The 12,762-nt window shown below is 46.2% G+C and overlaps 1 protein-coding gene across 1 annotated transcript in view; it reads left to right on the top strand.

Moving 5' to 3' along the window:
* LOC115078110 (sodium/potassium-transporting ATPase subunit alpha-2) overlaps window positions 1-12,762 on the top strand; it is a 63,563-nt gene that overhangs the window by 23,824 nt on the left and 26,977 nt on the right. Inside the window, exons 2-7 of the mRNA XM_029580759.1 lie at window positions 1,233-1,337; window positions 3,478-3,537; window positions 4,047-4,250; window positions 5,321-5,434; window positions 10,237-10,371; window positions 11,108-11,225. Coding sequence (XP_029436619.1) covers window positions 1,233-1,337; window positions 3,478-3,537; window positions 4,047-4,250; window positions 5,321-5,434; window positions 10,237-10,371; window positions 11,108-11,225 — 736 coding nt within the window. The remainder of the gene's footprint in view (window positions 1-1,232; window positions 1,338-3,477; window positions 3,538-4,046; window positions 4,251-5,320; window positions 5,435-10,236; window positions 10,372-11,107; window positions 11,226-12,762) is intronic.

The raw sequence follows: 12,762 nt of genomic DNA, 5'->3' as shown, positions 1-12,762 counted from the left end.
TACTAGATGGGGGGCCAATCTTGGTGATGGCATTTCCAACAGGCAGTGGTTCACAGGTCTTAATGCCTTAGTCAGTTTATATAAATGAAGAGAAGCATTGATTGAATGTGAAGCAGTGTCGAAGAGCAAGCTATGCGCCATGACTGCGAGCTTGTAATTTATACGCCATTGAATCAGCAGCCAATGCAAAGAAAATAAAACAGGGGTGAGATGTTCTTGAATGCTGCCGCCTGTCAGGCTACGAGCAGCAGAAATCTGAACTATGTGTAAGGCCCTGAGAATGGTGGTAGATAGGCATATAAGTAATGAATTGCATTCATCTAAAGATGGGAAGAACTTGAAGGGTTGTCCAAAAATCAATAGACGGAAGAAGGGGTTTCAATCTGCGCAATGTATGTAATTTAAAGAATGCAGATTTAATGATGGTTTTAATATGGGTGTGCATAGTTAATCAAAAATGACCCCTAAATTTCGAGCTTACTCGGTAATTGATGACCACCGAAACTAAATTTCGAGGTTACTCAGGCAAAGATTTAAACAACCGGTCTCCAAAGCTGTATTATAATGTATGGGGTCAGATGTACTGAGGGGTGTATTGTGTCCAGTGAGTGAAAAATCTTCGTATATATGGCCAGTGGTGCTCACTCGCAGCCTGTGAGCTGAACATGCAAGGTTCTTTTGTCCTGGAGAGTTCAGTTCTGGGAAATGGTGCCTCTTTAATAGTCCTGGGTAAACAAAGACTTACTTTTAAGCAGATGGCAGAGCACATGTGAATGGCGACAGTGTGAGCTTCTCCCATATTGCCCTGCCGAAGTGTCTACAATCCTGTTCTAAAAGCATCATTGCTTGAGGTAAATTCAGACTCTGTGTCCTTTCCATCCTTGACCACTCTATTGAGGCTACCAACTAAGATGCCAAGTAGTGCTAGTTGTAGAGGTGGTTTTACGGGTGCAGATATGGCCCTCCCTTCCTCAATGGAGAATGATTGCATTCCAACTTGAAAACGCTTCAAGTCTTTTGAGGAGGGGAGAAGGAATTTACTTTTAAATTTTTGATTACCTGTCACTGTTTGAAAAACAAACATTGAGGCAGGATACAATTAAAATTTGATCATCAACTTACACAATAAAACAAAACATCTCTAAATACATCCTAAACCACCAAGCTGCACTTCCTGCCCATGGTTCCTCGCGCAGATGCTCTGACCTTGACCATGACCTTTCTTGCTACAGGCAGGGCGAGAGTACTCGCCGGCGGCGACCAACTCGGAGAATGGCGGAGGAAAGAAGAAACAGAAGGAGAAGGAGCTGGATGAACTCAAGAAGGAGGTGACCATGGTAAGCCCGGCAATTAACGTTCCCCTCAGAGGCTTCAGTGCTGTAGAAGGATATCAGGGAAGCAGAGGGTTCGTATCTGGGCTTCAAAAAGAACCCCACCTCATAAAGCCTAAACTTTCACATCTGGTATTTACAGTTATAGTTATCAGAAGGTGAAAATGTTCAGTGGCAGGTAGAGTAAGAGCCATGTGACTTGGACCGCCTGATAAGTATGGGAGAGGCAAATCCAACCTTATGTATCTCTAAGGGCAGCGTTCCATCCAGATCAGAGATGTATGACGGTTCACAAGTGCTTGATTGCCTAGGAGGATTTTTCTGGATATAATCTGATTGTCCATTTGGTAGCCATGGTCAGCAGCACTGTAAAGTAACTGCAGGTCATGAGTCACTATCGTCCCTGTCCTGGGGTTTCCCTTCATTAAGTGTTTTTTTTTTCAGTCGTGGGGGGAGAGGGGAATGGGGAAGTATGGCCTTAGGTCAGGACACTCACCCCAGACCCAGTGGGAAGAGTGGGGAATCCCCTGCAGAGGAACACTGATGAGCTACCTGGTACCCGGGTCTCTCTCTGAGAAACTGATGCGATCTCAAGGGACTGGGTCCGTGAGATGCTGCATCGTAAAGTGGGTAGGACCCTGCGCAAGAATACAGCTGCCTGCCTCCTGAATTAGAGAGCATATATGGAAATGAATCCTACACATAGCAGCACCAGTGCTGATATGAAGACCCCCAACCACAACCCTCTTGCTGAGTACCTTCATGTGGTGACCCTGTTGTAAAATATCTTAACTAACTCTCAGCCAGGCGACTACTACTACTGAAGTATGATAGGAAGCACCCAGGATAAAAAGATGCCCACCCTTAGCCTAAGCATTAGGGCTATTGAAGGTGGTAGTGATAGTGCTGAATATTTAGGTGAAGATATAGGCCAAGGTGAACTTCTTCATGGACCCACTGCAGCCATAGACATAACACAGAATCGAATGAAAAAAATAAGAGGATTACCTATGATTAGGTGAAGATAAAAAGGAGATGATGTACTGCCACTTTTATGCCAGAAACCCCATATTTAAGAAGGAGGCTGTCATTGGCACAACGCAAGTATTAAGAAGGGCATTAGCAGCAAAGTTGAGAGAGAGTGAGATAATCTTCAACATGCCCTGGCTTACGAATGAGGCTTATTCCTGTCAAGGTATGCGCAGAACAGACCCATTTGGAGATACTGCAGCTAGAGATTAAGGGAGACTGTGACTGAGACCGAGGGGCAGGGTGAAGGAGATGGCATCAAGCAATGGTAAGATGGGTAAATGGGAGGAGCAGATGCTCTGACATCACTTAATATATGTACGGGCTGCATTAGTTTCACATAGTGCACTTCTGGTGCATTCCAAAGGAAGCAGCAGATTCTCTATTACTCTGGTGGTTAGGGGTGAGATGATGAACCCTTTATAGCATTTCCTGGCTCGTTGGCTGCATTCAGGGTACCTCTACTGGTGCTATTTTGCATCTGTGGGGAGAAAAAAAACAACTTTATCCCATCCATTACTGAATAAGGCCCACAGGGTTGGGTCACCAGATGGCTCAGCCAGTCCTATTAAAAGATGCAGTCCTGATTCTATTTTTTTCACTGATTTTTTTTTCCAATGTTAGACACCTTCCCTCTCCAGACGGTCTGCCAGAGCAAGGCAGGCCCCTTCCTGGCCGAGGGCTGAATGGGGCGCCTCCTCCAAAACCGACGCCCCCCACCCCCCTCCCCAATGCTGTTGCCCTGCCTGCAGGATTTCACTGCAAGTGGCAGCCACCTTCCCTCCTTCTCTGGAGCTCAGGTGCCTCAACTCTGTGACGCTGTCAAGCCCCATCTTAACTTGGGCCTTTTGCACTGCAGTGCCACAACCCAGCCACAAGACCAGCCTAGGCCTACTTTTAGAACAGAAACTGGGACTGTGGGTTCTCAATGCGATGTGGGTAAAATCAGGATGGGTTGAGCTTACCTTCATGACCTGGAGTCATGCAGTGACCTTAGAGTGAGAGAGATGGAAATTCCAGTGGTGCAGTCTCCCCCCCCCCCCCCCCATAATGACCTATTTATTATTGTTCTCAGTTGGTCATATTGCTAACCTTTGACCTTTGATCCTTCTGACAGGATGACCATAAACTATCTCTTGATGAAATGGGACGAAAATACGGAACTGACCTCTCCAAAGTAAGTCACAGTCCTTTCAGTGTCCTGTGTTGAACGTGGGCCTCTCTTCTCTGCCCTCCTTCCTTCTGCCTGACTAATGCCAACCATGAGAGGTTGATCCAGTTCCGCTCTTCTCCCCGTAGTATCCGTAGATGTAAATCCCTGATTTTCCTAGAAAAATTGGCACTACAAATCCAGAGATGCAATGAGGGCAAAGCCCAGAACTGAGCTAGCTTCTGAGGGACGACCTGGGTCACAAGACCAACCTAGCAGTGCCTCATCCCTTGCTAACCATCCCATGGGGAAACCATGTTATCACCCAGTGTGCAGCTGACAAAGTCTGATCAACTTATGTCAAAATACTAAAACATCATGAAAACAACATATTATCCGGAGCATACCAGGTTGGACAAGGAAATAATGAACAACAAAAACTATATCTAACTCTTTCTGATTCGTCTTCTTTCATCTTTTTTGTCTTTCCTTTGTCATTCCCACCACCACTCTTCCTACTTTTGTCACCATGGCAGGGTTTGACTAACACCCGTGCAGCAGAGATTCTCGCCCAAGAAGGTCCCAACGCCCTCACGCCTCCCCCAACCACCCCTGAGTGGGTGAAGTTTTGCCGTCAGCTCTTTGGTGGATTCTCTATTTTGCTGTGGATTGGCGCCGTTCTCTGCTTCCTGGCCTACACCATCCAGATGGTGATGGAGGACGAGCCGATAAATGATAATGTAAGTATGGCATCACTGCCGGGGGAAAGCAAAGAATGATTCCATTAAACCAAACATGCCATTAGGGAACAAGTAGTCTTAGTGCATTGGAGAAAGGACACATTGTCTCTTCTTGGTGAAGGTCGCCAGTCTGAATTTTTTTGGGGGGGTTTATCATTTGGCTGCCTTGGATTTTAGATTTAATTATTTGCCTTTTTTCAAATCTCAGCTCACGGTGAGTTAAAATTCAGGCACTATAGTTATTTTCCTGCTCAAGAGCGCTTACAATCTAAGCTATACCTGAGGCAAAAGAGGGTGAAATGACTTGCCCTAGGTCACAAGGAGTATCCATGGGAGAAGCAGGATTTGAAAACTGGCTTCCCTTGGTCTTAGCTTGCTGCTCTAACAACTAAGCTACTCCTCCACTCCACTCCTTCAAAATTTGTTGGTGGTGTTGGTCTAGCCATCAGTGGATGTCCAAGTTGCTTAACTTGCTATCTTGGTAGGTACTATTGTAATTGGCCCGCTCTATTTCTAGTGGCTCAGGATAGCATTACCAGAGCAGTAAGAAGTCTATCCACTTGCCCCGTTAGTCCTGTCCATTTGGCATATTAAGCACAGCCCTCTGTGGTTTCACTGTCAGGCTCTCGCTCATTTTTAAACCTCTTGTAAGCACTATTTCAGCAGACATTTACCTCTCAGTGAATGAGAAAACTCAAAAGATATCACCAAGATTAGTGCAGGCTAGCAAAATCCAGAAGAGAATGGCATACCTGGATATAGCAAGCACAGAACAATATAACTTGGCCCTGTGGCAGTAAAGCTCCTGGAGTCACACCTCCCCTGTAATGCCAGTCACCTCATTGAAACTGGAACCGCTAATCCTGCTATACCTGTTCTGCGGTGGGGCAGTGCACATGTGTGTGTGTGAAGTTTGCATTGCTGCTTCTGCTGTCGATATTGTGTCTGTTTTGTGGTGAGGCAGTGTGTGAGTGTGAGTGAGGGAAACTTTCCTATTTCTGGGCACCTTCAGAACAGAAAGACAACATCCATCATACACCTGAGCAATCCTACTTCCCTTTTCCCAACAGCTGTACCTGGGGACCGTGCTTGCGGCTGTCGTCATTGTCACTGGCTGCTTCTCCTATTATCAAGAAGCGAAAAGTTCCAAGATTATGGACTCCTTTAAGAACATGGTGCCGCAGGTAAGATGGCCACCTCCTCCTTCTCTTCCTTTCTTTAAAATTGCCTAATAAAGTTGGCATAGGTAACACAGAAAGTTGAGCACTGCAAAAATGACTTGTGTTATTGAGTATTTAAACAAAAACAAAAGGGTCGGAGGGATAACTACAGACTGAGAGTAATAAGGAAAAACAGCTCAGATGCCAAACACTTTTTTTTTTTTTAAGAATAACATGCAGAAAATTTCACCAAGCCGTCCATCACAAGATTTTAACTGTGGAAGATAGAAATGGGCAAAGTTCGCTAGTTCTGTAGGAGTTCCAACATTTAAAAAAAGAGTTGGGGGGAATATGTAAGAACAGGTAAAAGGGCCAGTTTTTGCTAGTGTACACCTCACCTGGTAAAGGTTTTCCGATTACATTTGTCAGTAGGGAAACGAAAATTGGTGGCAGCAGGCGTCAGTTATGAACTTGTTTGTGATGGCACACAAAGCTTGTCTCTAGCCGGAGATCTCATGTCTTGGAAGACAGAGGGAGAGGATGGATCCCAATTCAGACCCCAGCCTGGAAAGGAAAGTTAGAATTCTGTGATGAAGTCTCAAAGTTACCAACGAGGGAAAGCCAAGATGTAAGACAACAAATGGATTACAAGGTACACATATGTTTGTATGGGTATCTTGTAATTCGCTTAGCATGGCATTGCCATTACAGGTGGAATAAAAGTGTTTTAAATAAATACATAAAATAAACGCTGAAATGCTATTTTGAGGGATATTTTGGGAAATTATAATACATTCCTAAGTTGCCCACGTTCATAAACGCCTAATTCTGTGTAACCCTCTCTTGGATTCAAAACATCTAGTCCAGAGGCTGCAGCAGTGCTCAAGGCTTTTCTTACAGTTCTGGTCCTCTAATCCTTCGCTCATACATCAAACTTCTGATCCTGGGCGCTGAGCTCTTAAATAGTAGATACAGTGGAAAAAAAACACACACACAGCAGACTGGGAGTCTTGTTTTACATAAGAAGGTGGAAAGTCTTGATAACATTGCCAAGATAATTAATTTGCATTTTGTGAATTTTTCTAGATCTGTCGTTTTTTTCTCCTGATAGTGTTTAAAACGTATTTGATAGATATTTTGAACTTTTAGAGGTGGTGTCACCCATGTCATGGGTTAATTACTGGTCTCCCATCAAGCGGAAGGTGAATAAAATGAACCCATGACAGTTTAACCTCTATTGACAGTTTGGATGGTAAAGCTGCACTGGAGGGATCTCAGGAGGAGGTGACATGAACGACTCTCTGACTTGTGTTTGTCCTGGAGCCCAAAAGTACCTGAATATTAAAGTCCCTTTTTTTTTTTCACACACAAACATTTCTTCTATGGCGAGAAAGCTGCAGTTTGCACTGCTCTATGTAAAGAGACCCAGAGCAAGCATAAGTTTCTCCAGGGAAGTGACAACAGCTTGTTCTTCTTGGAGCAGATCTCTTTTTCAAATTTCTTGCAGAATGTACAGTAAAATATCTGGGGACACGCTTCATGGTTTTTTTTTACCCTTCTCAGTTGGAAAGATTCCTTAAAGATTGCCCAGTTGGAGTTGTTTGGACTATTTCTGTTTGATCGTTTAGTAAATGTGAAGATGTTGTTATACTTATGAAGGTAATTTGGGGCTTGAAATTGGATGAGTATACCCGGTGTTTAGTTTTCTCATAGGGTTCTGGCAATAATATCTGATCCTTCTTGTTTGTATTTGTTCCAGTCTTATTCCCCCCCTCGCTCATGTTGTAGACCTGAAGCTGCAGGTGGTGTCGATGTTGTATCAGATTTGTTTGTGTTCCTTGGATGTATTTCATAACAACCACCCTGTTTTATTTTCTCATCAAGTTTTATTTTCTTGGCATAATTTTGTAAAAGATAACAACAATAAAAATAAAAAGCTGGATCCTGGAGAGAAATGGGCCCAGTCAGGGGAGACGATCAAAGATGGCATTGCTGTAGCCTCTGGATCAGGTGTTCTGAAAGCAAGAGGGGGTTAAGAATTACAGAATTAGGTGTTTAAGAAAGTGGGCAGCCAGCTACACGCATGTCCTTCCTGCACAATCGAATGCAGATGAATTTAGGGAATTCAAGGGCCTTCCAGGTTTGATCAAGACTGGATCTTCCTTGTTAAAATTTAGAAAGGTAGTTGAGGCTTTTCTTTATGAGCAGGCTTTTGTCAAGGTGATTTGATGAGCTAATATCATTGGAATTGTGGCAGAAGAGATAGAGAAGAACTGATAAGATTAATGAGATTCAAGCAAAGGTAGTATGAGAGGTTTTTTCTCTCTCTTTCTCTTTAGTTGTATTTTTTTGTATTAGTATTTTATTGTTTGATATTGCTTTTATGGTCTGTCAATGTATTATGCCTTGTTTTTTTATATTTTGCTTTTATTAATGTTTTATTGTAAACCACCTAGAAACAATGATGGGTGGTCAAGAAGTTTTTAAATAAATAAATAAATAAATCCAGGCTCTCTCATCATATACGAATGATAATCAGTAAGCAGCTGAACAATCCCAAATATTGAGCAGGGATATGCTGACACTTTAAAACATTTAAACGTTGGAGCTAACCGGGTAGGAGCCACAGGAACTGAAGTATGTCCTTACAGATCTAGGGCAATCTCATGGCTATTGGCTAATGGCATGGTCTATATCTTACAGTGCAGCACTCAGTCAGCCTTGTGAAGTAAATGCTGGTGAAAGGTGACAAATCGATTGTGTAGGACACCAAAGTCTTCCATTGATCCAGAGATCTGGACCAGCTTCATATCTCTGCCCTGCCAGAAGTCCTCATCCCTGCTCTGGAGGGATCACTTCTAAGGGTTGGGAGCTGCTATGGACACCTGCTGATTGGGAACGGGACTTACTGGCAAGTTATTGCATACAAGACCATCTTTCAGCCAGTAACAACTTTTGCCTTTTACTGAGCTAAGATGGATTTGAACCATTGAGCTAGGGGTGAATGACGGAGGGTTAGAGAAGCCTGTCTATCAAACAATTCGGTCTCCTAAAGTGAGCAGGATTTGCAAGGGGGGTGGGGCGGGCTTGGCCACTGCTGGGGTCCTATCTTACAATGAGGAGGAGGAAATGGCAGCAGCATTTGGAGGAGGAGGAGGAGGAAGAAGAAGAAGAAATGAAGGAAGAAGAGAAGTTCCAAAAGTAAATTAAGATCCTGCTGTCTTGGTGTTAGTGTTGAAGCAAGGCTTTTTCTGCTTCTTTATGTAACATCTGTTCAAGAGGTGGTTGTTAAAATGTTATAGAAGGCACTGGGATGCTGGCTGGTTACAGCAATGATGGTAAAGATGATATTTTTATGTTTTTATTTTTATGTTTATAATTATGTTTTATGTTATTTTACTATGGATGTTTCTTTGTAAACCACTTTGATAGCTTTTGCTGTTTGGGCAGCATATACACTGAAATGACACAAAAAGCTAACAAAATATCATTTATGACATCATTAATACTTGCTAAAGTGTTTTAGCATGTGCTATACGCAAAAGTAGACTTGTTGGGGGAAAAAAAGTCCATGCTGCAAAGAAAACAAAAGCTATGGATGGGAAGAGAAACTGAAATAAATGGAAAAAGAAGCAAAAAAATGAAACAAAACATTTTTTTTCCATTCATGCCCCTTATATTGACCTGAAAAAGAGTAAAATAGCCCCTCGAGACACAGAAAATCAAGAAGTGCGCGGCGTCCTCCGCCTGGCATGGCAGATGAGTGCAAACAGGGTTCGTTGCGAGTCGTGTTTTATACGCCGCCCAGAGGCCTGGCATCGGCAGGTTATTCATTTTTATAAATAAATAGCAGGAAGAGATGCTATAAAGTCACTTGCTGAAATATATAGCGACCGCCGGCGAGTAGTCCAACTGCAAAGTGACTTGCCTTCCATTAGCTTGGAAAGCATCCGAAACGGGTTTGAAACTGCTTTCGACTGCCTTGCAAAGAAGTGAAATGTGGACTGGGGGAGGGGACAGCATTAGATCACTGGTAGACCACTATGTGTTTCCTGCCCTTTAATTTTCCCAGCCCATCCCTCCACACACACACACACACACACAAACACACACACATACACACACACTCACACACGCACACACGCTGTTGAAGAGGGTTCGAAAGGCGAGAGGGAAGGGGACAGCAATGGATCTCTGCTTGACCTAGGGCGGCCATCATTACGGTCCTCACCCTGTCCATGCGGCAGCCTCCCCGTCATGCCTTGCGCTTACGGACAAGTGACGGTGGGTGCGGCCCCTTCGGACAATCTTCTTTCTCTGCAGCGCCAGGTCCCTGACACATTGCGCACTGCAGTCTATTGATGCCCCCTCCCCCATCTCAATGGATACCAGCTTGGGAACCTCGCTAATCCCCTGTCTACAGGCTGCTTTCCTATGTACAATATCTGGTACAAGGAAACACAAACACAACAAGGAGACGACCTGCCACCTCCTCCCCTCCCAACTCCTCATTCAGCAAGAGGGTGGGTGGATGGGGGGGTGTACGTAGGGAGAGGGCACAAGCTACCTGGCTCATGCATTCGGGTTTCCCACACATTGCAGGGGCCGGTACACCTTGGGAGTGCAATGGCCTTGCCTCACCTTGGGAGCGCCTCCCAATGACCTCACCTTGGGAGAGCCTTCCAATGACCTCACCTTGGGAGCGCCTTCCAATGACCTCACCTTGGGAGCGCCTTCCAATGGCAATGGCCTTGCTTCACCTTGGGAGCGCCTCCTTCGGGTCTGTGGTCTGTAAATCTCTCTTGCCTTTGATGCATCCCTTGCAGCAAGCCCTGGTGATCCGGGAAGGGGAGAAGCTACAGATCAATGCAGAGGACGTGGTGAGTGGCGATCTGGTGGAGATCAAAGGGGGAGACCGGATCCCAGCTGACATCAGGATCATCTCATCCCATGGCTGCAAGGTAACAAAAAAACGGAGGAGGCGAAAGAGTTCTTATCTGATGCCTACGAGGTAAAGGGCAGGGAGGGGATCCTTCTGTGACCCAGAGAAAGAGAGAGGGTGTGCCATGGGGACAAGAAGCAGGGCTGGGGGGTGTATAATAGCTTCAGTGAACAGTTGAGTAAAGTGGTTACACAATCATGTTCGTTGAATAAGGTAACGTTGGAAAAAACTGGCCAGTTGGTAAATTTGTAGATATATCTATATCTATCTATATACACACACCCAGGTCTGCCCTGGGCCTGCCAGTTGATGGCAGGCCCAGGGCAGACCTGGGCCTGCCATCAGGCTTAGTTTTAACAGAGCTGGGGGAGGGGAGCAAAAGAGGTGATGCGGGACGGACGGACGGACCAAGCTTAGGTATCGGAAGTGCCCCTTGTATGTTCCAGTGGAGGAGTCATGGTGGCAGACAAACAGGTGTGTGCCATCCGGAATTCACTGCGAGAGGCTATGGACCGAATGTGATAATCAGGAATTCAGCTAGGGTAAAGTGCCCACTGCCTTCCTTTTCCCTCACTGTACAGCTCTGTTTCTGTCTCCTGCTCCACTCCCTTCCCTCTCTCACTTTCTCTGTCCCACTCTCCCTTCCCTGTTCCCCTGCACAGCCCCGGTCTCTGTCCAGTTGCTTTCTCGGAATAGCTCGGTAATGTAAGATGATGCCTGACTGAGCTCTTTACACGACCCCCCCTCCTTGGCAGGTAGACAACTCATCCCTCACTGGAGAGTCCGAGCCTCAGACCCGATCGCCAGAATTCACCCATGAAAACCCTTTGGAGACCAGAAACATCTGCTTCTTCTCAACCAACTGTGTGGAAGGTATGGGGGGAAACCATCTGGCACCGTGCGCTCTGCCACCAGCTCCTGGCATGGAGTACTGTGGCACCAGTACATATTAAGCACTTAGCGAACCAGGGCTAAAATGGGGTTTACATGAACATAGACCGAGCAGCGTCAGACCGGGCCAGTACTATGAAGGAAGAAGACCAGGGAAGATGTGCTTCTGTGGTCTTCTGCAGGAGGCAACGGCAAACCTCTGCCCTATTCTACCAAAACAAGGGCACGGGCACTGTGATTGCCTAACCGTCAACTCCCAGAAGTGGCTACGAAAAAGCAAACCTAAAAGAGGGCACTGTTGAGTGCCACTTAGCAGGACAGGCGGGCTCTGGGGAGGGGCTGAGTTAGATAAGCTACCCTGGTAGTGATGCAATCTCTCTAATGTATTTTTTTTTTCTAATGTAAATAACCCTAGTTTGGTCAGTCGTGTTCAGCACATGCTTAAGCCCTCGTGTCCCCATCGTTAGCTTTGCAGCCCTTCCTTGTGCCTGGAGATCTCTTTCAGAAAAAGGTAACCCAAAACCAGACCCACCTTCCCCAGGACTCCAAACCCATTAAGAGGGTAATTTCCAAAAGCGTTCCCCCCTCCCCCTCCTGTGGGTAAGGCACCAGTCTACCAGTTGTAATGGCCTTTTACAAAATTGTCTGCCCAATATATTTTTTTTTTATTCGGGAAAGCAAACTTTTACCCAGGGCAGTGTGCAGAGGGGTCAGTGCGATACGCATACGGCTCCCTTCTGCTAATAAGGTACTGGCACCTCGATCATGCATGGTACGACAGGAGAGTAAATAGTAACTCTGGCAGGGGTCAACTGACCAATTATATAGGATGCCACTGGGCACAAGACTAAGGATGGTGATGGGGAGGGAGAGGGCTTTTAGGCCTCAGGCGCCGACAGGTGGATGAGCTCGGCGTAGCAGGTATGTGAAGAAGACCGTTGGCGTGGATAGCACGGGTAGTAAGCGGGTCGCGTTGCTGCCAGGACCGAGCGGCGCGGCTCCTGCGAGTGGGATTTGGACTCGAGCGCGCGTTTTGGCGTGAATTTGCATGAGAAATGTATGTCAGCGGGACAGCAGGCGCCATTTCTGCAGGTGGATTTGGCGGGATAATTTACGAAGCGGACCGGCAATTAGCGTCACTTATGCGTGCGTTTGCCGACTCTTCTCTGCGCAGTATTACAAAATGACTGCCCCTCCCTCCCCCAAGATTCGTCTTAAACGCCACCTATTGCAGCTCGGAGGAGCCAGCTCTGTTTCCCCGCAGTGTAGAAACCGGCCCCCCCCTCCCCCTGGAGGAGCTCCCGCTGCCAGGCTGTCATCTGAGACACGGCCGAGCGCTGGGGAGGGAATACAGTGCGCCGGGCAGGGTTACAGGGCACAGATTCCACGGCGCGCCCGTCCCAGGGCAGCCGCAACTGGTTAAACGGGAACGCAGGCTGCTGCCCTCGTCTTGAAAGTGTCAGAGCCACCTGCTGCAACACTCAGTGAAGGGCGGCCTTGCTGGACACGCACCCCCCCG

Source organism: Rhinatrema bivittatum, chromosome 16, assembly GCF_901001135.1.
Source record: "Rhinatrema bivittatum chromosome 16, aRhiBiv1.1, whole genome shotgun sequence".
NCBI classification, from domain to species: Eukaryota; Metazoa; Chordata; class Amphibia; order Gymnophiona; family Rhinatrematidae; genus Rhinatrema; species Rhinatrema bivittatum.
This window is presented reverse-complemented; position numbering and strand designations above follow the sequence as displayed.